We start from the raw sequence: 27,892 nt of genomic DNA on the forward strand, positions 1-27,892 counted from the left end.
TTCATGCATTTGTCTCTTCTAGACTGGACTACTGCAATATTCTATTTTCTGGTTTACAGCATTAGGGGTCTCCAATTGGTTCAAAATGCTGCTGCCAGAGTTTTGACAGGAAGCAGAAAGTTTGACCACATTACACCCATTTTGGCATCCCTTCGCTGGCTTCCTGTCCCAGTGAGATCAGATTTTAAGGTTGTGCTACTCACCTATAAAATTGTTCACGGACTGGCACCTCCCTACCAAGCTGACCTAATTAAACCCTACGTACCGGCCCGGGCTTTGTGTTCTGAAGATGCAGTACTACTTAGTGTCCCTAGGGTGAATAAAAAGTCTGCGGGTCACAGAGATTTCTCTTATAGTGCCCCTGTTCTGTGGAATGATCTCCCTGCATCAATAAACAGTCAGATTCTGTAGAGACTTTCAAGTCCAGACTTAAGATGCACTTATTTCCCTTTCATATGGCTAGCATACTGGCATAGTATGTTTCTATGCTTTTTACTCTTTTAATTCATTTTATTAGGAAACAGAGTGGGCCGCAGCCTCAACTTTATCTAAATTCTGGGTCTTTTAGTGAAGCTTAGGGCGAGTGGCTGGCGATCACTTTAGTATTTCTTCTGTTTTTCTTCTTGCTTAATGCTGAAAATTACGCTGTATTTGTTGTCTTTCTGATGCTTGATTCTGCTTTTTTTCTTTTCTCTCTGTTTGAGGTGCAGCTCCATCTAGAGATGAGTATGGTATCTCTTCCGGAAACTGTCCTGTGCATCGGCAACATTTCCTGTACGTTTGTTTTGTGAATTTTTTTGTAATTTGTGTCTGTAGCATGGCCCAGACAGAGGGTCACCCCTTTGAGTTTGGTCTGCTTGAGGTTTCTTCCTCAAAGGGAATTTTTCCTTACCACTGTTGATCTAAGGGTTGGTACGGTTGGACCTTTCTTGTGTGAAGCGCCTTGAGGCAACCTTGTTGTGATTTGGCGCTATATAAATGAAAATAAATTGAAATTGAAGCCGTGCACCATGACAGCCACAACACAACCTTAATATCCCCTGCATGTAAAGTCACCTCCCCCAACTAGCAAAGGTGCCCCATTTTTAAAGGCATGAATGGACATGTTTTTCCATCAGTTTCCATCAGACGCATGAAGCGTCTTCTCCTTTCCATGACAAAAACTCCTCATTAAAAGTGGAATGTGCCGTTCATTTCCAAACTGGACGCTGTGTTTTATCCGGGACGTCGTCTGGACTAGCACAGGAATTGTGAAAAGACATGGAGATCAGCACTTTTTCGGCAAATTGAGACAGACGTGCGGAGGAATTCCGCGCATCGCGGGTGCCGTGACGCGCAAAGCAACGCCGTGATGAAGCGTCACAGAACATGTTCTGGCATGTCCAGGCTCGTCCACAATTTCTTGGATAATCACTCGACTGAAAAACCACCGACAGCAAAAAAAACACCATCTCAAAGCCGTCCTGTGAGACCAAAACAGAGGTGGTTTTGTGTCTGTCCAGAAGCAAATCCATCGTGATGCGCGAAGCGTCCGCTCGGCTTTCCATGACAAAATCTCTTGTTAAAAGTGAAATCTGCAGGAAAATAGTTGATGTCCAGCTCTTGTGATAACCAGAGAAATTGCACACGATGATCACGGATCCAAAGAGTGATCCGTTTAGAAATGAAATGGTCGCTCAGCCTGTCGATGGCAGCTGGAGCGTGGCGCGCCCCACAGCTGCTGTGGGCCGTCCTTAAAGGGACAGTAACATCCCTTAATGTCTTTGAAGCCCATAAAATTTTCACCAAAAACCACCTGAATTTCTCGAATGGTGTCCACATGGATGTGCCTCACAGTTTCTAAAAAAAATTTGATCAAGCAAAGCGGCAGTCTCTTAGCCATTTCCCTGACAATGAAAATCCGCCGAGAGGGCTGGACCACTCCTCACTCAAAGCCTGCTCACAGGCGAATGACGCAACTGACAGGCGTGAAAAAAATCACACATGCGCATGAAGGTTCAAGGTTGGCTCACGCAAGAACACGTGATTCAAATCCATATGTTTTTTTTTTTTAAATAAGGTCGGATACTTTTCTAATAGACCTCGTACTGCTTTGCAATGTTCCAGATCTTTACCATGTAGCTGCCAGTTATTTTTGTTATTATTCATCATTTTAAAATCTTTTTAATATATTAACCTGCCTTTGTGACCTGGTAACTTTGGTAAAATCATCAAAGTATCTAACACCAAAACAATATTTATCTACATGAATAATAAAAATATTTTCAGCTTTGGAGCCAAATTCTATCTTTTATGCAGTGATCTAGACAAATGTATGTCTCACCATCAGAAAACATAGATTGTTTGGAACATTTTGATATGCAACATGAGTGCATATGACCATGGTCTGCAAACAAGCAAACCATGGTCAGTACAGTACCAAGTGGACCCTGGCACAGTTTGGACCACACCAACAGGTCAAATACCTCAGCCATACAGGGACTGTGCACACTCTTATTGGAAAGTAATGGTACACTGCCCTTAAGACTCCCAGCGGCACAGTGCATTAGTGGTTAGTATTGATGCCTCACAACAAGAGGTTTGTGCAATCAATTCCAGCCCTTCTTGTGAGGAGTTTGCATGTTTCTCCCTGTCTCTGTGTAGGTTTCCTCCCACAGTCAAAACATGTTTATTTAGGGTCTGCACCTTTCTCTGCCCCTGAGCAAGGCAGCATCTCTACATCTGGAGTTGGTCCCCAGGTGCCGGACTGTGACTGCATAATGCCCCTAGTGGTTGGATTGTGTCTGTCTGTAATTAGGACAAATTTCATTTTATGCATGTACAACAACAATAAAGGCCATTCTTCTTTTTCAGTGCATTTCAGTTGGCTTGAGGATGGACCGTTTCCACATCCTGAAGATTCTGCCTCAAGTTTTAATTCAAAACAATCATCTGTACATGAAGATGTAATTCAAAGTCAGTGTCACGTTTCAGCACCTGGAAATGATTGTTGCACCTGTAAAAGATGTAGTGCATTTTCAATTTCAATTTATTTTAATTTATATAGCGCCAAGTCACAACAAAGTTGCCTCAAGGTGCTTCACACAAGCAAGGTCTAACTTTACCAAGCCCCAGAGCAAGCACACAGGCGACAGTGGTAAGAAAAAAAACTCCCTCTGAGGAAGAAACCTCAAGCAGACCAGAATCAAAGAGGTGACTATCTGCTTGGGCCATGCTACAGACACAAATTACAGAACAATTCACAATAAGAATATACAGGAAATGTTGCCGGTGCACAGGATAGGAAGGTTTCAGAAACAGACAGCACACCCATCTCTGAATGGAGCCGCACCTCAAATGGAGAGAAAAAAAATAATCAGGCATCAGAAAGAAAACAAATACAGTATAATTTGTCAGCATTTCCTAATAAAATGAATTAAAAGAGTAACAAGCATACTGGCTAGCATACTATGCCAATATGCTAGGCATACATTAGTGTTCAGAATAATAGTAGTGCTATGTGACTAAAAGATTAATCCAGGTTTTGAGTATATTTCTTATTGTTACATGGAAACAAGTTACCAGTAGATTCAGTAGATTCTCACAAATCCAACAAGACCAAGCATTCATAATATGCACACTCTTAAGGCTATGAAATTGGGCTATTAGTAAAAAAAAAAAAAGTAGAAAAGGGGGTGTTCACAATAATAGTAGCATCTGCTGTTGACGCTACAAGCTCAAAACTATTATGTTCAAACTGCTTTTTAGCAATCCTGTGAATCACTATACTAGTATTTAGTTGTATAACCACAGTTTTTCATGATTTCTTCACATCTGCGAGGCATTAATTTTGTTGGTTTGGAACAAAGAGTTTGCTCGTTTACTAGTGTGCTTGGGGTCATTGTCTTGTTGAAACACCCATTTCAAGGGCATGTCCTCTTCAGCATAAGGCAACATGACCTCTTCAAGTATTTTGACATATCCAAACTGATCCATGATACCTGGTATGCGATATATAGGCCCAACACCATAGTAGGAGAAACATGCCCATATCATGATGCTTGCTTCACTGTCTTCACTGTAAACTGTGGCTTGAATTCAGAGTTTGGGGGTCGTCTCACAAACTGTCTGCGGCCCTTGGACCCAAAAAGAACAATTTCTCATCAGTCCACAAAATATCTCCATTTCTCTTTAGGCCAGTTGATGTGTTCTTTGGCAAATTGTAACCTCTTCTGCACGTCTTTTATTTAACAGAGGGACTTTGCGGGGGATTCTTGCAAATAAATTAGCTTCACACAGGCGTCTTCTAACTGTCACAGCATTTACAGGTAATTCCAGACTGTCTTTGATCATCCTGGAGCTGATCAATGGGTGAGCCTTTGCTATTCTGGTTATTCTTCTATCCATTTTGTTGGTTGTTTTCTGTTTTCTTCCATGTGTCTCTGTTTTTTTTTTTTTTTTTTCCATTTTAAAGCATTGGAGATCATTGTAGATGAACAGCCTATAATTTTTTGCACCTGCATATAAGTTTTCCCCTCTCCAATCAACTTTTTAATAAAACTACGCTGTTCTTCTGAACAATGTCTTGAACGTCCCATTTTCCTCAGGCTTTCAAAGAGAAAAGCATGTTCAACAGGTGCTGGCTTCATCCTTGAATAGGGGACACCTGATACACACCTGTTTGTTCCACAAAATTGATGAACACACTGACTGAATGCCACATTACTATTATTGTGAACACCCCCTTTTCTACTTTTTTTTTTACTAATAGTCCAATTTCATAGCCTTAAGAGTGTGCATATCATGAATGCTTGGTCTTGTTGGATTTGTAAGAATCTACTGAATCTACTGGTACCTTGTTTCCCATGTAACAATAAGAAATATACTCAAAACCTGGATTAATCTTTTTAGTCACATAGCACTACTATTATTCTGAAAACTTTTGTATGAAAGGGAAAATAAGTGCATCTTAAGTTTGGACTTGAAAGTCTCTACAGAATGTGATTTGAAGCGAAACGTCCTCACGTCAAACAACCCTGTCCAGTCGAAGATTCAAGCTTCTCTACTATCATTGTGACAAGCAACATGACAGTGATTCACGTGGCGGGAATCAGTTTTCAGAAGAGACACTCACACAACGGCACACTAAAGTGGTCTGTAAGTCTGATATTAGCATCAACATTTCATTGTACTCCTGAAGTCCACACTACGACAAATAACTCGGGCCCACTCTGCTCCTTAACTTTCAGGACTGGAGAAATTAAGAAAATACTTTTTGAGCTCTCTCCTTTGGAGGCTTGTGTGCAGAGTTGAAGGCAGGTCTTCTTCTCACATATCCTGTCTCAGTCTCTCACTCTTAGCTTGTGTGTGTGTGTGTGTGTGTGTGTGTGTGTGTGTGTGTGTGTGTGTGTGTGTGTGTGTGTGTGTGTGTGTGTGTGTGTGTGTGTGTGTGTGTGTGTGTGTGTGTGTGATGTGTGAGTGTGTGTAATCTCTGAACCAGCTGGCTATGCTCTCTGTCTGTCTCTGCCTGGAAGCAGTCATGTGACTTTTTTTATTGCTGAATTTTTTTTAAATTGTTTTTATATTTCCCATGTGTGTGAATTCTTTGCCACTCACAGAAAGACCAGTAAAAGATGTTAATAGACCACTGTTACATTGGTTGGTCCATGTGCACTGAGAATCTGCTGTAGGACTCCATGGGGAGCAGAGCCTTTTAATGTGGGTGTGCAGGCTCCATGTAACTATATGGTCATGACTGAATCTATGGATAACCCTGAGACAAACACCTCTAACTCATCCAAAGAAAGGTGGACAAAGTCCCTTAAACATGTCCCAGATATGACAATCAGAACAATAAGATAATATTTAGTAGATAACATTGGCGCCATCAGCTGTAATCCTATACACATTGCGTGTACATTTTTGTCACAGCTTTATTTGCAGCTAAACTTCTGTGTGAGGGCACAGTTCTTTACTTTTGTTTTCGGGAAGACTGCCAGGTATGCACTTTATAAAGGCCCTGTCACACATTGACGATTATCCAGCATCTGCCTACACCCCAGTTTCAACCCAGTGGGCCGGGTCAGTACTGCACCATGTGGTTTGTGTCAGAAACAGAGTAATATAACATTATTTTATTTTTTTATCTTGGTGGTCCATTTTCATTGTGTACAGAATGCTGATGAGTGGACTGGTTGTGGGAAACGCTGCTGTGAATGAATGGAGTGATTCCTGATCAGTGGATCTGATCAGACCTGATCAGGTCCGCTGATCAACCTGATCAGGTCCGGTAATCAGGTCATCACAGACCTGAATAATGAAACGCTGTGATGATTTAAACTTTTAAAGCGCCAGTCGACTGCAATCAGGTGTGATCTAAAGGAAGTGCTGTGTGATCTGTCAGTGTGATGATCATCAACAGTGACGGCGCTTTAAATGTTTAAACAGCGCACTAATCAGGCGTGATCACCCTGATCGATTGATTAGGTCATCTGATGATCACACCACAGCGACAGCACTTTAAAAGTTTAAATCATCACGGTGCTTCTGCGTGTTCAGAGCGCAGCACCGACATCCTCTGAGAAACGCACCTGGAGTAGAAAAACCACCAAGGGACTTGCTTTAAAATGCTACGTTTCAAGCCACAAATTAAAGGACTTTCCAAGGTCATTTTCAAAAACCAGGAGCTTTATGTGGATTCATGTCTGTCTGTGATGGTGAATTAGACTGAAATGAACAGGTCAGATTTACTCCATGTGTGAATGAAACAGTCGATCTGCATGAGGGCCGCAGCTGTCAGCCAATCAGTGACCAGCATTAATGGACGGATTTAGTCTTATGAGTAAATTACAAGAAACGTCTGCGAACATTCATATAACTTACCTACAACTTATGTCCAGCATATGCGGGAAGTGTGAGTCACACGCTGGCATGCATTGAAAATTTTCAGCATGCCCAAAATTTTTTGAGGAGCTCAGCTTATCAGGACGTACATCAGTGAGCTTCAGCATGTTTCCAACATGCTTCAACTTGCTCTTAACTTATAAACTTGCTCTTAACTTATTTTTTCATACAGTTGGCATATGCTGGCTAAATCATCATGGTGTGACAGGGCCTTAAACCAGCCTGCTAGGAGGCAAGCCGGACTGAGCCCTTTCATTCAGTTTTAGCACTTTTTTTGGATGGTGGCCAATCATAGCAGAACAGTGCCCTGCAGAATCAGCTGCGAAAGCTGCTACTCATACGTGTTTTGGACCAATAGGCACTTAAAGGTGCACTTAATAGGCACTTTGTTTTTTTTCCGGCACTGTTACAGACAGCTGCCTGTCAGAATTGCTCCTGGTCACTGTGTCTTTTTAATAACTTTTTACTATTTATTTTTCGACCTCTACTTTTCTTTTAATTTAACAGTTTTTAATAATTACTGGCCATTAAATACATGCTGCTTCACTTATTATTTATAATTTTCCTGGTGCTTGCAGTACTTTTCTCGAGCCAGTGTTGCAGACCAAATGGCCTCCCCTAAAAATTGGCCCACCCTGCCTTCACTGCACATGCGTCATTTTGGACCATAGCAGCATCATTTCTGAGCGTCAGCCATGCCTCACAGATTATTGCCTCGTTTCTGCTTAAAACTGCACTCCAGTCATCATCTATCTCAGCGGCAGATATCTGAAGCTTTTGTACAACAGTAATTTCCACATAAATTCAGCATTACTTCATAATAAAAGACGGAGGACCGATCACAGCTCCACAGCTGACATGCTGCTGCTGTGCCAATGTAATTTCAGAGCATCAGCTGCTGTTCACCAATTATCGCCTCGTTTCTGGTTAAAATGGCTTCGTTTCTGCTTAAAACTGATTTACGATGATTTAAGAGGTTTTGCGTTGTCCTCTGATGGCTAATAATCACATTATTCCCTTTGATTGCTTTGGGTGTAGATTCAGTCTCAGATGTGCTGCTGTGGTCCCAAATGATGCATGGGCAGTGAAGCCAGGGCAGACCAATTTTTAGGGAGGACCATTCAGTCGGCGACACCATAGCCGGCGATCCCGGTCATGGTGCAGCAGTGCCAGGGCTCCTTTGTTTACATGAGGTGCCAGCTAAGGGCGGGCTGATGTGGTTACTAGAATGGGGAAAGACATTATATCTCTAAAGAACTGCGGAGGAAATACCAGGGCTGTAGAACCGAAAGGAGATGGTGGCAACAGAAGAGGAGATATTGGCCGTATCTTCCTTCTGTTGTGATGGGGAAAGCAACGTCAATGGTGAACAAAATGGACAATTTAATGTCACTCCTGAGGAGTGACAGTGTGTTTTGTGAGGGCTCAGTCTTGTGCTTCATGGAGACATGGCTGCATGACAACATACCGGACTCTGTAGTGAGTTTACCTGGCTTGAAGCCGCTGTGTACGTGAACAAGTGGTGCAATCCTGGATATGTTACTTGTGAAGGAGCCTGTGTGTAACCCAGACATGGGACTGTTGGCAGTGAGTCTTCATCCTTATTATCTGCCAATGGCGTTTTCCCATGCCATCATCCTCATTGTTTACATTCAACCAGCAGCAGAAGCGTCAAAGGCCAGAAATGTCATCATCTCCGTGACAGCAAGGCTGCAGACCCTACACCCCAGCTCTTTCAATGCCAACTTGCAATCACCTGGTAGAGTCAGTGGCTGCAAAGAAAACATGCACCCTCTTGGCCCTTTCTGGAACAAGTTGCCCACCCCTGTTCTCTGCTGTATAGTGTGCTGGGGCAGCAGGCTGAAGGAGGTTGACATGAACAGACTTAACAAGCTCATCGGGAGAGCTGGCACTGTCCTGGGTGTTGAGTGGAGTCTGTGGTGGAGGTGTCAGAGAGGAAGATGCTGAGGAAGCTGCTCAGCATCTTGGACAGCACCTCCCACCCCCTGCATGCCACACTGATGTCCTGTCAGAGCACATTCAGTTATAGACTGAGACCACGGAGGTGCACCACAGAACCCCAGAGGAGGTCTTTCCTACCTGTGGAATTAGACTATAATTCCTCCCCCTTCTGCAGGATGAATACATAATGAACAGATTTATTCAGAGTTATTCAAACATCGTGCGCAATATATTTTCTAGTCATTTCACATAAATTTGTTGTATTTATTGCAAGAATATTTAATACTAACACTTTCTATAATTGTGTATTTAACTAACCATTGTGTAGTGTTTACTCTTTCTGTACTGTGGCAAAACAATTTCCTTCGGGATAAATTTCCTTCATCTTTACCGTCCCCCATGCCAACAGCGGAGGTGGGAGTACACGCTTAGTCATGGGAGATTTCCGCACTACTGATCATGCACTTTGACAATGTAACAATGGTCTATTATTTAACCTTGTTAGTATGTCAAATGTCCATAGATCTTGTCTCATTTGGCTGTGTCCTGTGCATAGCACACAGGAATGACTCCACAGTCACACAGATATTTGGCTGCTCAGATATTTTGATGCAGCACATAAACATCTGCAGAGGCTGTGGGTGGGGCCGTGGAAATTCTGTGCTTGATTTACAATAAATTACCTTAAAAAAAACCTTTTCAAATGTGAAGTTACAGAAAGGAGCCACTGACAGCAGCCTTCAGGGACATGAAAGGGGATCAGCAATTCCAACCTACTTGTGTCCCAGCTCATGAGCAATGGTGAAAGCCAAGTTGAGTCCATTGTCCTCTGTGAGAACACACTTCCGCTTGGGACTGCAAACACCACCCAGATATGCGATACCTGTAACACAGCAACAGGACAATGTTGACCGCAGACTGCTTTACACTGAACACACACACTTTATCAAAGTCACAACAATTAGATGACTGATTCCTGTGTTCATAGGTCTGTTTTTACTCATTATTGTGAATTTTACACACACACACACACACACACATGCACACGCACACCTCTAATCAGAAAAAAAGCTGAGATCTATGGAAAACGTGATTCTTACATTTAGTTGTACTTGTTTCAGTACAGAAATAACCCGTGAGATATTTCTTTTCCTTTTTTTGAACATGTATTAGAACAGGTTCCTTGACAGAGTCTCACACAGTGCCACAAGTACAAATACTCAAATTGGTATCAAATTGACAAAGTAAAAAAATAATCAAATTGTTGTGGTTAGAGGTCCGGACGGGACAGGACCATTACAGGTGATGGACTCAAACGCTGGGAGCACAGACAAGAACTGGTTGTGAATGAAAAGAGGTTTATTCACAACAAGGAATAAATAAAGTGCTGAGCTGGTTAAGCTGCCTGCAGAGCTGAGACAGGGCCCGCTTGTAGCGGTGGAAATCTGGGAGCTGTAGAGCACACAGGGCCAGATTTGGGAGTCCGAAAACAAGATGGAGTCCTGGACTACATGGAGCTGGAACCGGAGCCAGGTGGGATGCAGAGAGCCGAGGAAGAGGAACTAGGAGGACAAGGAGAACAGACATGAGTGATTGCACTCGTAACGCCAGAAGCTGTTAATAATAAACAGTTCACTGTAGGCACATTCACAGTTCAGGAAATAAAGATTACTTAGAAATAAAGATTATTAGGTTCACTGTTCAGGAATTGTTCACAGTTCATGAGTTATCTTCAGAGGTCAGAGGTCAGGTGCTGCGCATCTTATGACACAGCTCCAATTAAGCAGGACTTTGCTTCAGAATTGACTTGGAAAGTTCTTAGCAGTTCTGCATATGACTTCATACAGTTCTTGGAAACAGTTCTTGGTAATGGTTCTTGAACAAAGTTCTTGGTCATGCTCAGTCACAAACAGGAGCAGCATGAGAATGGGATCTCACAAACTCAGAGTCATGCAGGAACTTAGCTGAACGTGGCAGAGCTGTGCGCTCTGAAGCTGAGAGCAAATGAGTTCCAAAGTGACGTAGTGCTTGGTAGTAGTGTGGGAGCCAGGAGCAGTGCAGCATGCAAGCCGTGCAGGAAGGCATGTGGAAACACCAAAAGATCAACGAGCTCTAATACGGAAATTAGAGGTAGCCAGGTTACCTTGAGATCAGCTACGGGAAGCTCAGACGTCAGAGCGCATGGAAGCAGCAGGAACGATCCTTTGTTTTAATTAAAGTCGGATTCCCCTGGTCCGCACCAGTTCTAAGTCAGCTGCTAGACGCCATAACGATCATGAAGAATCAATGTGGAATCTGGCGAGGTCAAGGTCAGGGAAGATTCTGGCAAAGACTGAGCTCAGAAGTGGGGTTTAAGTAGTCCGCTCAGGATCAGGAGCTCATGAGCATTAGGTGCGAGGAGATGATGAATCGCAGGTGTTCCTCGGCTCTGCAGCACGCCACCTGGAGGGGAAACAGAAGAACAACACACAAAAGGAGAGACGGCAAAGGACCAAGGCAGATCACAACACAAATAATAAAGAGGTGAAGGAATCTTCTATGTCGGTCCAAGTATTCCACAATAATAAGAAAAAATAGAATAAAAACATAAAAAATAAATTTAAAAAAATTAAAAAGAATCATCTCACCCAGATGAACAGAGACAGTATTGTTACTTTTCTAAATATCTTATAACAATTGTCCATTTTTACCCGAGGCCATCAAATATGGCCATCAGTGATAGTGCTGGGCTGAAAAAAATGGATTTGCAGATTTTAAATCAATTCTCGTTTTAAATCCCACAGATCGATTCACATAGCCAAAGATTTCTTTAAAAAATTGTATATACACAGTGAAGAAAGTAAGTACTTGAACACCCTGCGATTGTGCAAGTTCTCCCACTTACAAATCATGGAGGGGTCTGAAATTTTCATCTAACGTGCATGTACACTGTGAGAGACATAATCCAAAAAAAATAAAAATAAAAATCCGGAAATTACAATGTATGATTTTTTAATAATTTATTTGCATGTTACTGCTGCAAATAAGTATTTCAACACCTGCCAATCAGAAGAACTTCTGGCCCTCAAAGACCTGTTAGTCCACCTCTAAAAAGTCCACCTCCACTCCACTTATTATTCCAAATTAGAAGCACCTATTTGAGGTCATTAGCTGCATAAAGACACCTGTCCACCCCACACAATCAGTAAGACTCCAACTACTAACATGGCTAAGATCAAAGAGCTGTCCAAAGACACCAGAGACAAAATTGTAGACGTCCACAAGGCTGGAAAGGGCTACGGGGAAATTGCCAAGCAGCTTGGTGAAAAAAGATCAACTGTTGGAGCAATTATTAGAAAATGGAAGAAGCTAAACATGACTGTCAATCTCTCTCAGAATGGGGCTCCATGCAAGATCCCACCTCGTGGTGTATCAATGATCCTAAGAAAGGTGAGGAATCAGCCCAGAACTGTATGGGAGAAGCTGGTCAATGACCTGAAGAGAACTGGCACCACTGTTTCCAAGGTTACTGTGGGTAATACACTAAGACGTCATGGGTTAAAATCATGCATGGCATGGAAGGTTCCCCTGCTTAAATCAGCACACGTCCAGGCCAGTCTTAGCTTTGCCCATGACCATTTGGATGATTCAGAGAAGTCATGGGAGAAAGTTATGTCGTCAAAATAGAACTTTCTGGTCTTAATTCCACTCACCGTGTTTGGAGGAAGAAGAATGCTGAGTACCATCCCAAAAACACCGTCCCTACTGTGAAGCATGGGGGTGGAAGCATCATGCTTTGAGAGTGTTTTTCTGCACATGGGACAGGACAACTGCATTGTATTAAGGAGAGGATGACCGGGGCCATGTATTACGAGATTTTGGGGAACAACCTCCTTCCCTCAGTTAAAGCACTGGGTCGTGGATGGGTCTTCCAACATGACAATGACCCAAAGCACACAGCCAGGATAACCAAGGAGTGGCTCCATAAGAAGCATATCAAGGTTCTGGAATGGCCTAGCCAGTCTCCAGACCTAAACCCAATAGAAAATCTTTGGAGGGAGCTCAAACTCTGTGTTTCTCAGTGACAGCTCAGTAACCTGGCTGATCTAGAGAAGATTTGTGTGGAGGAATGGGCCAAAATCCCTGCTACAGTGTGTGCAAACCTGAGAAACTACAGGAAACGTCTGACCTCTCTAATTGCAAACAAAGGCTACTGTAACAAATATTAACATTGATTTTCACAGGTGTTGAAATACTTATTTGCAGCAGTAATATACAAATAAATTATAAAAAAAAATCATACACTGTGATTTCTGAGGTATTTTTTTTAGATTATGTCTCTCACAGTGGACATGCACCTAAGATGAAAATTTTAGACCCCTCCATTATTTCTAAGTGGGAGAACTTGCAAAATCGCAGGGTGTTCAAATACTTATTTTCCTCACTGTATATATATATATATGTGTGTGTGTGTGTGTGCATGTGTGTGCTCTCTGGGAACCATCACCTTATCGTGGTGGAGAGGTTTGTGTGCCGCTATGAACCTGAGAGCTGTGTTGTCTGGAGCCTTGTGCTCCTGGTAGGGTCTCCAATGGCAAACTGGTCTCAGGCGAGAGGCCAGACTAAGAATGGTTCACAAGACACCATGAAAGAATGAGGCAGAGGAAACGTGACCCGGCCCAGAGAAAGCCCGGGGCCCTCATCTGGAGCCAGGCCTGGATGTAGGGCCCGTCAGCAAGCACCTGGTGGCTGGGCTTGCCACGGAGCCCAGTCGGCACAGCCCGAAAAAGCAACGTGGGCTTTCCATCTCCACCCTGACTGTTGTTTGGGCGTATGCACCGAACAGCATTTCGGAGTATTCGGCCTTCTTGGAGTCCCTGAATGGAGTCCTGTATGGGGCTCCGGTGGGGGACTCCATTGTTCTGCTGGGAGACTTCAACGCACACATGGGCAATGACAGAGACACTTAGAGAGGTGTGATTTGGTGTGATCTAAACCCGAATGGTCATTTGTCATTGGACTTTTGTGCTAGTCACGGACTGTCCATAACAAACACCATGTTCGAACATAAGGATGGTCATAAGTGTCGTCGTCGTGGCTATCCCTCGTTGCCGAGGATGATGGTCATCTAGTTGTTGGCATGGACTCTTAGGTGACTTAGGAGTCCCAGTCACATAGCACACTGCCTCCCGCAGGTTGGTCAGGTGGTAGTTGGTGGGAGTTTCTGCCTGTTGGAGTCTTGAAGTCCCTCTTTTCTTCTTCTTATTTTCTCTTTTGTGTAGGAAGTCCTAGCCTCTTCGATGTCTGAGTGCCAAGGTGAATGGTGGCTCTCCATTTTGGCTGATCTTTGGCTGCAGTTTCCCAGGTGTTCCAGTTGATGTTGCAATTCTTCAGGTTTAGTTTGAGCAGATCTTTGTATTGCTTCTTCTGTCCTCCCCTGGTTTGGTGGCCCAGTTCCAGTTCAGAGTAGAAGACTTGTTTCGGCAGCCGGTTCTCATTCATCCAGACTATGTGGCCTGTCCAGCGAAGTTGGCTTTTGGTGACAAGAGATTCAATGCTAGACAGTTTGGCATCTTCAAGGACGCTGACGTTTCTTCTGTAGTCCTCCCAGGTGGTGTGGAGGATGCGTTCCAGCGCTTTGATGTGGCGACGGTAGGTGGTCCATGTTTCTGAGCTGTACAGAAGAGCTGGGATTATAACAGCCCTGTAGACTCTGATCTTGGTCTCAGTTTGGAGGTCTCGGAGTCTACCGTAGGCTGCGCCAGCGCACTGAAGACGGTGCTGGATCTCTGCATCGATGTCTGCCTTGGATGATACGTGGCTGCCAAAGTAGGGAAAGCGGTCGACATTTTCGAGGGTTTGGCCCTGGAGTACGATGGTTGGAGGTTGTGGATTAGCATCGTTTGGGTACAGTTGCTGGAGAACCTGCATTTTCTTCAGGTTGATGTGAAGGCCGAGCTTTGTGTAAGCAAACTTGAAGGCTTCAAGGGTGGTCTGGAGTCCTGCTTCCATGTGTGATGTGACGCTGTTGTCATCTGCGTACTCGAAGTTACAGAGAGATGTTGTCTTGGTCAGGTTCTTGGATTGAAGTCAGCTCAGATTGAAGACCTTCCTGTCCGTCCGGTATCTGATCTTGATTAGATACCGGACTGGGAGTCTGTCTTTAGTCAGGTGGAGGATGGCAGCCACGAAGATGACAAAGAGGGTGGGGAGAATGACACAACCCTGTTTGACGCCAAAGTTGACTCTGAAAACATTTCCGCAGTCTGCCCTGTCTCCTTTCTTCTTGTAGATCGTCACGATGATGGCGTCTCTCAGGTCCGCTGGGATCTCCTCTTCACGATGAGCTGGTGCAGCTGCATTTGCAGGAGTGGTAAGCCCAGTTTGAAGACCTCAGCAGGGATGCCGTCCAGACCAGGGGCCTTGTTGTTCTTCAGTCCATGGATCACCTGGCTTGTCTCCTGGAAGCTTGGCACTCTGGCAAGATGTTCAACAATGTCATGCTTGGGCAGAAGGCTGAGAACCTCTTCCTCATCGATGATGGGGTTGATGTTCAGTAAGTCTTCAAAGTGCTCCTTTCACCTTGCATTGATCTCCGTCTTGGTCTTCAGGAGTCTAGTGCCATCTTTGCTTCGGAGCGGGGCTTGACCCTGGGTGGATGGGCAGTAGATGGCCTTGGTGGCAGAGAAGAATCCCCTGGTGTCGTTTCTATCAGAGAGGGCTTGAATTTTAGTGGCTTTGTCTGTCCACCATTTGTTCTTCAGATTTCAGGTTTCCCTCTGAATGTCTGCCTTCTTCTGTTGGTGTAGAGCCCTCTTTGCGTTGGACTTGGGATCTTTCTTGAACTCCAGGAAGGCTTTGCGCTTTTTGTCCACAAGTTGTTGCAGTGTGTGGTCGTTGTTTTCGAACCAGTCCTGATGTTTCTTCTGGTCATAGCCAAGGGTGTTCTGGCATGTGGCACTGATGGACATCTTGAGTTTTTCTCAGTGGATTGAAACTGGGGCTGAAAACTGTGCTGGCAGCTCCTGAGCGAGTCGGCCTGTAGCTTCACAACGTTGTACTTCCTGGCAGTTTTGAACCCTGGTCTTCTCTTTGGCCTGATGTTTGGCCTGAGTTTGGAGCAGATGAGCCGATGATCTGTCCAGCAGTCGTCTGCACCAGTGAGCACCTTGGTCAAGAGTACATCTTTTGATCCCGCTTTCGGACAATGACGTAGTCCAGCAGATGCCAGTGCTTGGAGTGGGGGTGTTGCCAAGAGACCTTGAAACTCTCTCTCTGTCGGAAGACAGTGTTTGTGATGACCAGGCGGTGTTTGGTGCACTTGGTGAGTAGCAGGGTTCCGTTGTCGTTGCACTTTTCGACACCGTTCCTTCCGATCTGTCCAGCAGTCATCTGCGCCGGTGAGCGCCTTGGTCGGAGGAGATCTTTTTGATCCCGCTTTTGGACGATGATGTAGTCCAGCAGATGGCAGTGCCTGGAGCGGAGGTGTTGCCAAGAGACCTTGAAACTCTCTCTCTGTCGAAAGACGGTGTTTGTGATGACCAGGTGTTGTTCGGTGCACTTGGTGAGTAGCAGGGTTCCGTTGTCGTTGCACTTTCCGACACCATTCCTTCTGATGACTCCGTCCCAGAGTTGGTAGTCTCTACCGACTCTGGCGTTGAAATCGCCGAGGAGGATGATCTTGTCGGATGTGGGGATTGCTGCCAGGATGCCTTCGAGACACTGGTAGAAGGCTTCTTTTGTTTCATCAGAAGCATCCAGGGTGGGAGCATATGCGCTGATGATGAATGCATGCTGCTGGGATGTGAGTTGGAGTCGGAGTGTCATGAGTCGTTCGTTGACCCCAAGCGGGAGTTCAGTCAGCTTGGGGAGGAGGCGGTTGTTGATAGCGAAGCCAACACCGTGGATCCGGCATTCTTCTTCGGGGAGTCCTTTCCAGAAGAATGTGTATCCTCCCAGCTCTTCCCTCAGTTGACCCTCTCCTGGTCTTCTTGTTTCGCTCAGGGCAACGATGTCCAAGTTATACCTGGCGAGCTCTCTCGAGACCAGCGCGGTTCTTCTTTCTGGCTGGTCTGTGTTGGTGGTGTCCATTAGGGTGTGCACGTTCCACGTGCTGATTTTCAGAATCTTCTCATTGTTTTGACCGCACAGTGGTGACCCTCTGGGTGCAGTTACCCAGACAGGCGAAATTGAAGCAGGCTATGTTTAGGGCACCTTTTCTAGCCCCCTCCTTATTCAGGGTGAGCAGAGTGGGTCCTAAAAAGGGCTGCTCAGTCACGGGTGTAGCTGCCGAAGGATCCTCCTGCTTCGTCCGAGGAGTCAGACAACTGAATCAAGCACCTACTGCTTCCGTGCCGGTCTGAAACTAAGGGCTCCCAGACTCACAATCCTGCCCCCATTGCTCATTCCCGATCGCCAAAAGACTTGGAGTAGAAGGCAGATGGCAACGAAACAGTTGGCTAGGCAAGGAGACGCCTGTGCGTGTATTTGTTTAGTGTCGGGATGACGTTACACTCCGTCAGGCCCACGGTTCTTGACAGTTCCACGACTTATATACTGCCAGCAAAAACAGTGTGTCAGTAGCCCTTGACACGGGAAGGCTGGTGGTTGCTACACCTTGCCTAAGGGCGACCCAAGCACAATAGTGATTAAGAGGTAGCGCCAATTCTCCTCAAATCTCTGAACTACCGAACAGAGACCTCACTGCCGGATGTAGTTTTAGGTCATACCCAGGACATCATAAGTGTACATGGTACCAGAGCACCCTAGGCTGAAAATCGATGATTGATTTTGTGATTGTATCATCTGTTTTGAGGCCGCACGTTCTGGACACTCAGGTGAAGAGAGGGGCAGAGCTGTAAACTGATCACAGTTTGAGGGTGGGGGAGGACTTTGGACAGACCTGGAAAGCCCAAACGGATAGTGGGGGTGAACTGGGAACATCTGGAGGAACCCACTATCCGACAGATCTTCAACTCACACCTCTGGCAGAGCTTCTCTAGCGTCCCTGTGGAGGTTGGGGGCATTGAACCAGACTGGGCAATGTTCAAAGCTACCATTGCTGAAGCTGCAGCTAGGAGCTGAGGCCTGAAGGTCTTAGGTGCCTCAAGGGGCGGCAACCCTGGAACACCATGGTGGACATCGGTGGTCAGGGAAGCTGTCCGACTGAAGGAGTCCTTCCGGGATATGTTATCTTGGAGGATTCCAGAGGCAGTTGCAAGGTACCAACAGGCCCGAAGGGGAGCAGCCTCTGCTGTGGGGGAGGCAAAGCAGTGGGTGTGGGAGGAGTTCGGAGCAACTATGGAGAAGGACTTTCGATTGGCACCAAGGTGCTTCTAATGTACCTCAGGAGGGGAAAACGGGGAACCATCCAGGCTGTCTACAGTAAGGATGGGACTCTGTTGACCTCAACTGAGGATGTACTCCAGCACTATATTTCGCAGGTGGAAGAAAGCAGTCCTCGTAATATCTCTAATGTGGAGGTCAAAGGACAACATAGGATCAAAAATTACCCCAAGGTTCCTCACTTTTTCAGTGTGATGTATAACACATGAGCCTAGGCTAAGCGTTAACTGGTCAAATTGATGTTGATGTCTCACTGGACCAAGAACCATCATTTCAGTCTTGTCAGAGTTCAAAAGTAGTAAATTGCTAGACATCCAGCTTTTCCACTGATGCAAGGATTTTATGTGGATGACATTACCAGCAGTTATTGGCATGTATAACTGAGTATCATAAGCATAGCAATGAAAGATAATCCCAAAACACTGCAATATGTGCCCAAGGGGTGCTATATAAAGGGAGAAAAGCAAGGGGCCTAAGATGGACCCCTGTGGAACCCCAAATTTCATGTCACTAAGGTTAGAGGTAGTGTTGCTATACACAGTGAGAATGACTGGTCAGGTATAGGCATGTGGAGATTAATCGATATGAATCGGTATCTAGATACAAACGTGCGCGATGCAAGTGCATCGATTCATTCAGTGTGCATTGATTCAAATGATGAGTGAAATCGTGTTGCACCGCTTGCTACCTGCTTACATTGATTTGTTTTTGGTCAAAGGGAATTGCCATTTTAAATAAAATGACTTCTTTCCAAATGTTATAATACAAACCAAAACCATTTTTTTTCCACCAAAATGAGACGTCCTCTGTTTTTTAAATGAATTACATCCTGATGTGCAGGGCAGCCAGCTGCAAGAGCTCAGCTCAGAGGCTATGGAGTTACATTTGTGTCATTAATATCCAAAAGGAAATGCGTTTGACAAAAACTACAGATTTTGTTTATTTCTATTTCTGTCCAGAAATCAAAGATCCATCATGTACATCAAGGATCCAGTGACCATATACAGATTTCAATTATTTTTATTGATGTGCAGAGATCAAGGATCCAGTGACCAGTTTCAGATTTATTTAATTTAAGACTCAATAAAATGTTGACAAAGAAAGCTGTAAAGCCTACTTTTAGCACACAGAAACTTCACAAGAGGTATTGATAAGGGAATCGATAAAGAATCGGATCGACAAGTGGAATCAATACCTTAGTGATGGCATCCACCTCGATAACAGGGTGTAGTGGATGGATTAAGGCATGCTGGGATATGTTTAACCTAATGACATCTATTTTCTTTTCAAAAAACGACTTACAGGTAACCCTAACCCTAACCCACTTTGTGAACAACTGCATGAAAAAAAGTCCAACAGTTTAAGAACAATGTTTCTCATTGTTCAATTGCAAGAAATGTAGTGATTCCATCATCTACAGTCTATAATATAATCAGAAAATTCAGAGAATCTGGAGAACTTTCTACATGTAAGCGGCAAGGTCGAAAACCAACACTGAATGCCTGTGACGGCACTGCATTAAAAACCAACATCATTGTGTCAAGGATCTTACCATGTGGGCTCAGGAACACTTCAGAAAACCACTGTCAGTTAACACAGTTCATGTTAAAAGTTAAAACTCTACCATGCAAAGTGAATGCCATACATCAACAACATCCAGAAACGCCGTCCCAACTTCATTGGAATTGGGGTTGTAAGATAGCATCAAGCTGCGCGAGGCAGAATATTTCTAGTTTTGAACTATGCCATTTTCCTTCTTGGCCTCTAGCCTTATGCTTGAGGCCATGCAAGTAATCATTAAACCAAGGCTCCTGTGTTTTTTGGGGGGGTTAATACAGGCAGAGCGATAATGTCGAGTGTGGTTTTGACCGCTGAATTTAAGCTGTCCACCAGACTGTCTACAGATTGGTCATTTTCCAAAAGTGATGCTATCAGGCAGTCTCGCTCTGAGTTCAATTGTAGCTGAAGAGTTGATGTGTCGCCACAATGAAAACAAGGTTCTTGTTCGACTAAACAAAGCAGCAAAACTGCAAACTTTAATAAGCGAGTGACAGCAATAACGCAAATGAGGACCAAACCCAGGGTATTCCTACTAATGGGTGTCAAACTCTCAATGCACTGCTGGAATTCTAGTAAAAAAATATGTATTAACATTAAAATTAATAACACCTCTGAACTTATGTACAAGACAGTTTGCGGACATTAGCATGGTGGCATCATAGGCTGGTAGCTAGCTGCAAAACTCCCTTTTGTTTGTGTGTAAATATATCCTCTGTCATGTACTATGAAAAACCTAGTAAGTGAGAAATAACACTTCTAAAACTAAAAATGCTGTTTTTGTAACCTGATAACATCTCTGGATTCATTTACAAGACATTTTGCCGCATTAGCGTGCACACTAACGTCCGCGAACTCAAAGCCAACTTCCTCTGGAGTTAAATTTGTCTCATTAAAACCTGCAAATGCAAAGAGGGTGATCTACAAATATTCCTTGATTTGCACAACTTCTACTCTTGTCAAACTCCTGCAGATGCCGTTAAAACGTAAATATTGTTTTTGATTGATTAGCAGATACAGGGGCTTTACAGCGCTCATTTTCCCCAAGTATTTCTGCATCTTATTTGCCAATACGTAATGATTCCCAGTAGGCTAATTGGCCTATGTGCACCACAGTCCAGTGGGTCTTTCCCCTCTTATGTGTGACTGTTATTATGGCCTCTGACCATCTCTTTTTTGGGTCATTTTCCTCAAGAGCATAATAAAGACCTGACAAAGTTCTGGCACAATCTCCTCCATAAAGGTCTTATAAAATTCACCTAGTAGACTGTCTGTGTCTGGGGATTTGTTGTTTTTCCCTTAGGCAGTATTATTAGACGGCATTGCTTAAATTTTCATTGTTACGCAGATGATACCCAGCTTTATCTATCCATGAAGCCAGAGGACACACACCAATTAGCTAAACTGCAGGATTGTCTTACAGACATAAAGACATGGATGACCTCTAATTTCCTGCTTTTAAACTCAGATAAAACTGAAGTTATTGTACTTGGCCCCACAAATCTTAGAAACATGGTGTCTAACCAGATCCTTACTCTGGATGGCATTACCCTGACCTCTAGTAATACTGTGAGAAATCTTGGAGTCATTTTTAATCAGGATATGTCATTCAATGCGCATATTAAACAAATATGTATGACTGCTTTTTTGCATTTGCGCAATATCTCTAAAATTAGAAAGGTCTTGTCTCAGAGTGATGCTGAAAAACTAATTCATGCATTTATTTCCTCTAGGCTGGACTATTGTAATTCATTATTATCAGGTTGTCCTAAAAGTTCCCTGAAAAGCCTTCAGTTAATTCAAAATGCTGCAGCTAGAGTACTGACAGGGACTAGAAGGAGAGAGCATATCTCACCCATATTGGCCTCTCTTCATTGGCTTCCTGTTAATTCTAGAATAGAATTTAAAATTCTTCTTCTTACTTATAAGGTTTTGAATAATCAGGTCCCATCTTATCTTAGGGACCTCATAGTACCATATCACCCCAAAAGAGCGCTTCGCTCTCAGACTGCAGGCTTACTTGTAGTTCCTAGGGTTTGTAAGAGTAGAATGGGAGGCAGAGCCTTCAGCTTTCAGGCTCCTCTCCTGTGGAACCAGCTCCCAATTCAGATCAGGGAGACAGACACCCTCTCTACTTTTAAGATTAGGCTTAAAACTTTCCTTTTTGCTAAAGCTTATAGTTAGGGCTGGATCAGGTGACCCTGAACCATCCCTTAGTTATGCTGCTATAGACGTAGACTGCTGGGGGGTTCCCATGATGCACTGAGTGTTTCTTTCTCTTTTTGCTCTGTATGCACCACTCTGCATTTAATCATTAGTGATTGATCTCTGCTCCCCTCCACAGCATGTCTTTTTCCTGGTTCTCTCCCTCAGCCCCAACCAGTCCCAGCAGAAGACTGCCCCTCCCTGAGCCTGGTTCTGCTGGAGGTTTCTTCCTGTTAAAAGGGAGTTTTTCCTTCCCACTGTTGCCAAGTGCTTGCTCACAGGGAGTCGTTTTGACCGTTGGGGTTTTTCCGTAATTATTGTATGGCCTTGCCTTACAATATAAAGCGCCTTGGGGCAACTGTTTGTTGTGATTTGGCGCTATATAAATAAAATTGATTTGATTTGATTTCGATACCATTATCGATCCGATTCCTTATCTGTTCCCTTATCAATACCGCTTGTGAATTTTCTGTGTACTAAAAGTAGGTGTGGCAGGTTTTCTATGTCAACATTTTTTTGAGTTTTAAAGTAAATAAATATGAAATTGCTCACTGGATCCTTAAACTCTGCACCTAAATAAACTCTACATGGTGGCTCCTTGATCTCTGAACATAAGTAAAAATAAACAAAATCTGTAGTTTTTGTCAAATGCATTTCCTTTCAGACATTATTGGCATGAATGTCTTTCCATACATCTGAGCTTAGCTCTTGCAGCCGGCTGTGCTGCATGTCAGGATGTAATTCATGAAGAATGCAGGACGTCTCATTTTGGGAGGAATTGATTTGATTTTCAATGACTTGTTAACATCTTATATCTCACTTTCTTGAATTAGAGCTAGTAATTCATCCGCCTCAGCCAAAGGAAGTTTCGTTAAATTAAAGTCTTTGAACATAGCTTTCAATTTCCTTTTGTTTTATGTTTCTTTTTGTGCAACATAAAGCTTTTTGTATAAAAAAAAAAAAAAAAAAAAAAAAAACTTGCAATGCTTCAGCTACTTCTTCTGCGCATGAGACCTCAAGCAAAGGTGTTAGGTGTTTTATCCTAGGAACAATGCGATTTGACTGCTCTTTTCTCAGTTGAAAGACAAGTAACCTGCTCACTCAATTTCCCTTCTCATAGTATATTTGGCTTGTGTATCAAAGCACTCCCCCGGCTTTGCGTACAAGAAGTTCATCCAAAGAAGCTCTACAGACTTAAATGCTTCAATACATTTTCATTTCTTGTTGGTTTGTGTACATGTTCTAATCTTTTGTGTGTGACGCAGTTCATTCAGTGTGATGCAGTTCGGAGTTCAGAGAGTGTGACGCAGTCCAGCAGCAGCAGCACTGTTGAGCTACAGTGTTTGATCTGACGAGCTACAGCAGCGAAGCTGACAGGCTTCCATGGCAGAGCTGTTGAGCGCCGTTGGACGGGCTTTGACAGCAGAGCTTACGAGCAGTAGCGATGGAGCTGATAAGCTTCGACGGTGAAGCTGATGAGCATCGGAGGCACTGGCGAGTGGTGGTGGCACCATCAGGCTTGGGCTTTGGCTGCAGTCATCTACCACCAGACCCGGGCTCTGGCTAGGCCTGTTTAGCCACGAGGTCCAGCGGTGGCTTAACATCGGGGACGGGCCCATTGCGGTCAGACAGTGTAGTTGCTGCCCGGAAGTTAAAATAAAATTTTAATTTCTTCAAAACTGTTCAGTATACCAAAAAAAAAACAAAGAAAAAAAAACATAAGCAGTGAAAATTTGGATGAGATCAAACTCTCCTTGAATTTTATGTCGGAGGAATTTTATGTTTATTGTGTTTTTATTATTATTATTTCTTCTTTGATACTTGGGTGAGCTAGCAATTAAATATTCACTCACCAGTATGTGAAGTGCCACTCAAAGCCTAAATTTAATTTCAGCTTTGCAGGACCATCATCAGATAAGGTACTAGGTTCAATAACAGACTCTTTGTTTGTGCAAGCTCTCTTTTGAGATGCATATCAGATCAATGACCCGTGTACCACAGACATAAAGGTGAAATCTTTTGTTGTTGGATTGTTGGCTCTCCAAACATCCACAAGCCCCGATTCTTCCAACATGTGTTTTGCTGCTTTGGATTTCCTGCTAGGGGGTCCATAATCAGAAGGTAATTTATCCATTTTCACATTTAAAATACAATTAAAGTCCCCCCCTACAACTGTGGTGCCTCTGGCTTCCCTTGCTATTACAGATGCTACTTCTTTAAAGAAGACAGGGTCATCTTCATTTGGAGCATAAATATTCATGATGGTTAGCTCTATTCCACCTAATGTTTCTGTAATGAGTAAATATCTATCATTTTTATCCTTTGCTTCTCTCTGAAATAAAAAAAAAAAACTAATGGACTGATCAAAATTGCCACTCCTCTCTTTCTGTTATTTGAACAAAATGCATAGGATATCTGTGCAACCAAGTCTCTTCTCAATGTCTTGTGTTCTACATCATTTAAGTGAGTTTCCTGTAACAACCTTATTGAGCAATTACGTTTTTTCAACCGAATGAACATCTTTTTCCCTTTTTTTAGGATTATTTATTTCTGTCACATTATAACTGACAGCCCCTAAATCAGACATAAATTGACATTTTTTGTTATCATATATACCATAGATACCGTAGTATTTGCCCAAAGCCATTTGTGTGGACTTAACCAACATGTCAAGGGTATAGGAACACAGCAAGAATGTGCAGGAAGTAGGCCGAAATGGCAAATATTGTCATAATTGGATGCAGTCGTGAGGAAAAGAGGCGTGGTCAGCCGTGACAGAACGCATCCAGATTACCTCATCCACAACTGCATGATGGCATCCAAAGCATATGTGGACAACAGGTAGATGACACAAACTGCTGTCAGACGGCTATGAAAGGTGCTGAAGACTGCCTGATGTCCAAATGTCTGGATGGCAAACATGGGACCAGAGTGGGAGGGAGCATTGTGTTCCTGCTTTTGCACAGTCCCTGCCAATGTAACAGGGGGAAGATACCCTGGATATCTTATCTCCCAACTACGCGTCTCTGGTTTTTGTTTTGTCCATTTTAAAGCATTGGAGATCATTGTAGATGAACAGCCTATAATTTTTTGCACATATAAGTTTTCCTCTCTCCAGTCAACTTTTTAATCAAACTACACTTTCTTCTGAACAATGTCTTGAACGTCCCATTTTCCTCAGGCTTTCAAAGAGAAAAGCATGTTCAACAGGTGCTGGCTTCATCCTTAAATAGGGGACACCTGATTCACACCTGTTTGTTCCACAAAATTGACGAACTCACTGACTGAATGCCACACTACTATTATTGTGAACACCCCCTTTTCTACTTTTTTTTTACTTTTTTTTTACTAATAGCCCAATTTCATGAATGCTTGGTCTTGTTGGATTTGTGAGAATCCACTGGTACCTTGTTTCCCATGTAACAATAAGAAATATACTCAAAACCTGGATTAATCTTTTTAGTCACATAGCACTACTATTATTCTGAACACTACTGTATATGTATAACAGAAGCATATGGTTTAAACCATATACTCGCAGGAGGGTGTCTGTGGTGAACCATGACACTCAGTCATTATGCCATGAAGTTGTAACCATGGCTGAATTTTCAATATGTTCAGAATTTTTTTTCCCCTTCACCTCGACCTCTGACAAACTTTGGTACTCCTTCCAATTCCAAAGAGCGCATAACATCATCATACGTGCCGAAACATCACAAGACTTTACTGAAGCATCACAGTTGTGCTACTGTTGTTTTTGCACACACCCCACATGGTACAAGCACTAGTTGTGACGTTATTGATCCACACAAATCTTGCATTTGTGGACAGCCATGATCTTCACACACTGGTTTATCATGGTGATAGACTGTGAACATCCAGGTTGAGTATCCTGCTTTCAGTGGGTTTCTGGACTCGGACATCAGGGCAGTACGTCCTGAAGCAGCCTTGTCAGTCAGTTTAACTGAATTTCTCATGAATTGTGCTGCTGGCTCCTCTTATCAGCTGGAGAACCGACAAAACATCCATACGGTCGTATGGTTGTTTTGGGGGGTCTTCTGCGGCTCTTCGAGGGAGGTCACATAACAGAGCCATACCGTCAAATATCACTTAATGCAAGGACATAAAATACTTTCTTTAATGAAAGTGGTCCTGTCTGCACATTGTGTGTACATGTGCGTGTGTGCGCGCTTAGTGAACAGCTTTTACCGGTCCAGATAAGCCACCATGTATGTCCCCTCTAAATGAGACTCAATGCTCTGGCATCACCACACTGGACATAACCCCCCGAATAAAACAAAGATCAGCAGTGAAGTTCCACAGTGAGGTCATGTGGTGTTGAGATTTTCTGCAGCATTAAAGATACACTGAAGCCAGCACTTGTCAAGCCAAAGCTTTTGGACAAAGACCCACGATCCCCAGCGCCACATTGATCAGCATTCACTTTTGATCCCTTGTTGGCTCACTGAGTGGACAACACATCCAGACCGATGCCAGCAAAACAGGCACAAAGCCACACCAGGTCTATGGGATCAAGTCCCTGTGTAGTCCAAAAACAGGTTGGGACAGGGATTTATTTTGTACTAATGAGATTCGACAATATGAAGGACTCTAGTGCTGACAACACAAACCTGAGTACGATTGGATGAGATTCCTCACCCATACTGCTCAAACTGTTACTACAGGGTACTGGGACCAGTTCTCAAATTGGTTACAGGTCAAAAATGACTTACATCTGTGACAGACATGCGGGACTGATGTGCATCACCGATGTGTGACTGACATGACTTTTTCTGAATACATAATGTATTGACTACTGTTAGGAGAGATGGAACATTTCACCCAATATAACAAAGTGTTTCTGAACAGTTACCTACCCTAGCTTTAAATGACACACCAGGTTGCTTTAACAACATTTATAGCTGCTGAAAAAATTTTTTAAAAATTTTGAAAAAGTGTCAAAATATGTCACCCCAGATACCAATGTGGACAGTTGACTATCATATTCATATTTTTCCCATATATTCTTACATATCTCAAGATGTTATGCTGCAAATATGTTGTATCAGTATATTCTGACACTGTTAAAATTTGCATTTTTTTCAACAACTATAAATTCTGTTAAAACATATCATTTAAATGTGTAGATATGTTCCATTATATCAAAAACCATCATACAACACAATAGCTGGTATATTTATTTGATTGTGAACTAATCAAAGATACGAACAACATGTACAATTTTGGGTTTTCTACCATCTTGAGGCCTCTGTGGAAGGCCGGTCACACTAGATACACCATAACTGCCACATGTTCCCAAATCTACACCAAAAGTTAGCATGGCATGAGCGTTTCAAAGCTGTGAGGCATGTTGGGAGCTCATTATTAATGTGCAAAGTTGGTGTAAAACACGTTTTCATGATAAATGAAAAATTCACAAAAATTTCCAAAGATTGTAACCTCAAAGGTTTTCAAGATACAGACCTAATATTTTGCATTTCACCATAACTTTGGAATGTGATTAACATATAAAATTGACAGAATGAAGCCAAGGGGTGACCTGGGAATTTTTTTCAATACTGAATGATTTCAGATGGAACGACCCAGATGTGAGTGACAGACAAACGTGACTGATGTGTAACTGTCATGTGTGTGTGTGGGCATGCGTGACTAACTACAACCCCAATTCCAATGAAGTCAGAACATTGTGTATAATGTAAATAAAAACATAAAACAATGATTTGCAAATCATCTTCAACCTATATTCAATTGAATACACCACAAAGACAAAATATTTAATGTTCAAACTGATAAATTTTGTTTTTGTGCAAATATTTGCTCATTTTAAAATGGATGCCTGTAATACATTTCAAAAAAGTTGGGACAGGGCAACAAAAGAGTAGAAAAGTTGATGAATGCTCAAAGAACACCTAATTGGAAACAGATGAGTATCATGATTGGG

At 43.2% G+C, this 27,892-nt stretch overlaps 1 protein-coding gene across 1 annotated transcript in view; it reads right to left on the reverse strand.

Annotated features, from left to right (window-relative positions):
* Positions 1 to 27,892, reverse strand: part of adamts17 (ADAM metallopeptidase with thrombospondin type 1 motif, 17) — a 448,852-nt gene that overhangs the window by 239,390 nt on the left and 181,570 nt on the right. Inside the window, exon 8 of the mRNA XM_034184238.1 lies at positions 9,622 to 9,727. Within this exon, the coding sequence (XP_034040129.1) occupies positions 9,622 to 9,727 (106 nt within the window). The remainder of the gene's footprint in view (positions 1 to 9,621; positions 9,728 to 27,892) is intronic.

Source organism: Thalassophryne amazonica, chromosome 2, assembly GCF_902500255.1.
Source record: "Thalassophryne amazonica chromosome 2, fThaAma1.1, whole genome shotgun sequence".
In the NCBI taxonomy this organism is placed as follows: domain Eukaryota; kingdom Metazoa; phylum Chordata; class Actinopteri; order Batrachoidiformes; family Batrachoididae; genus Thalassophryne; species Thalassophryne amazonica.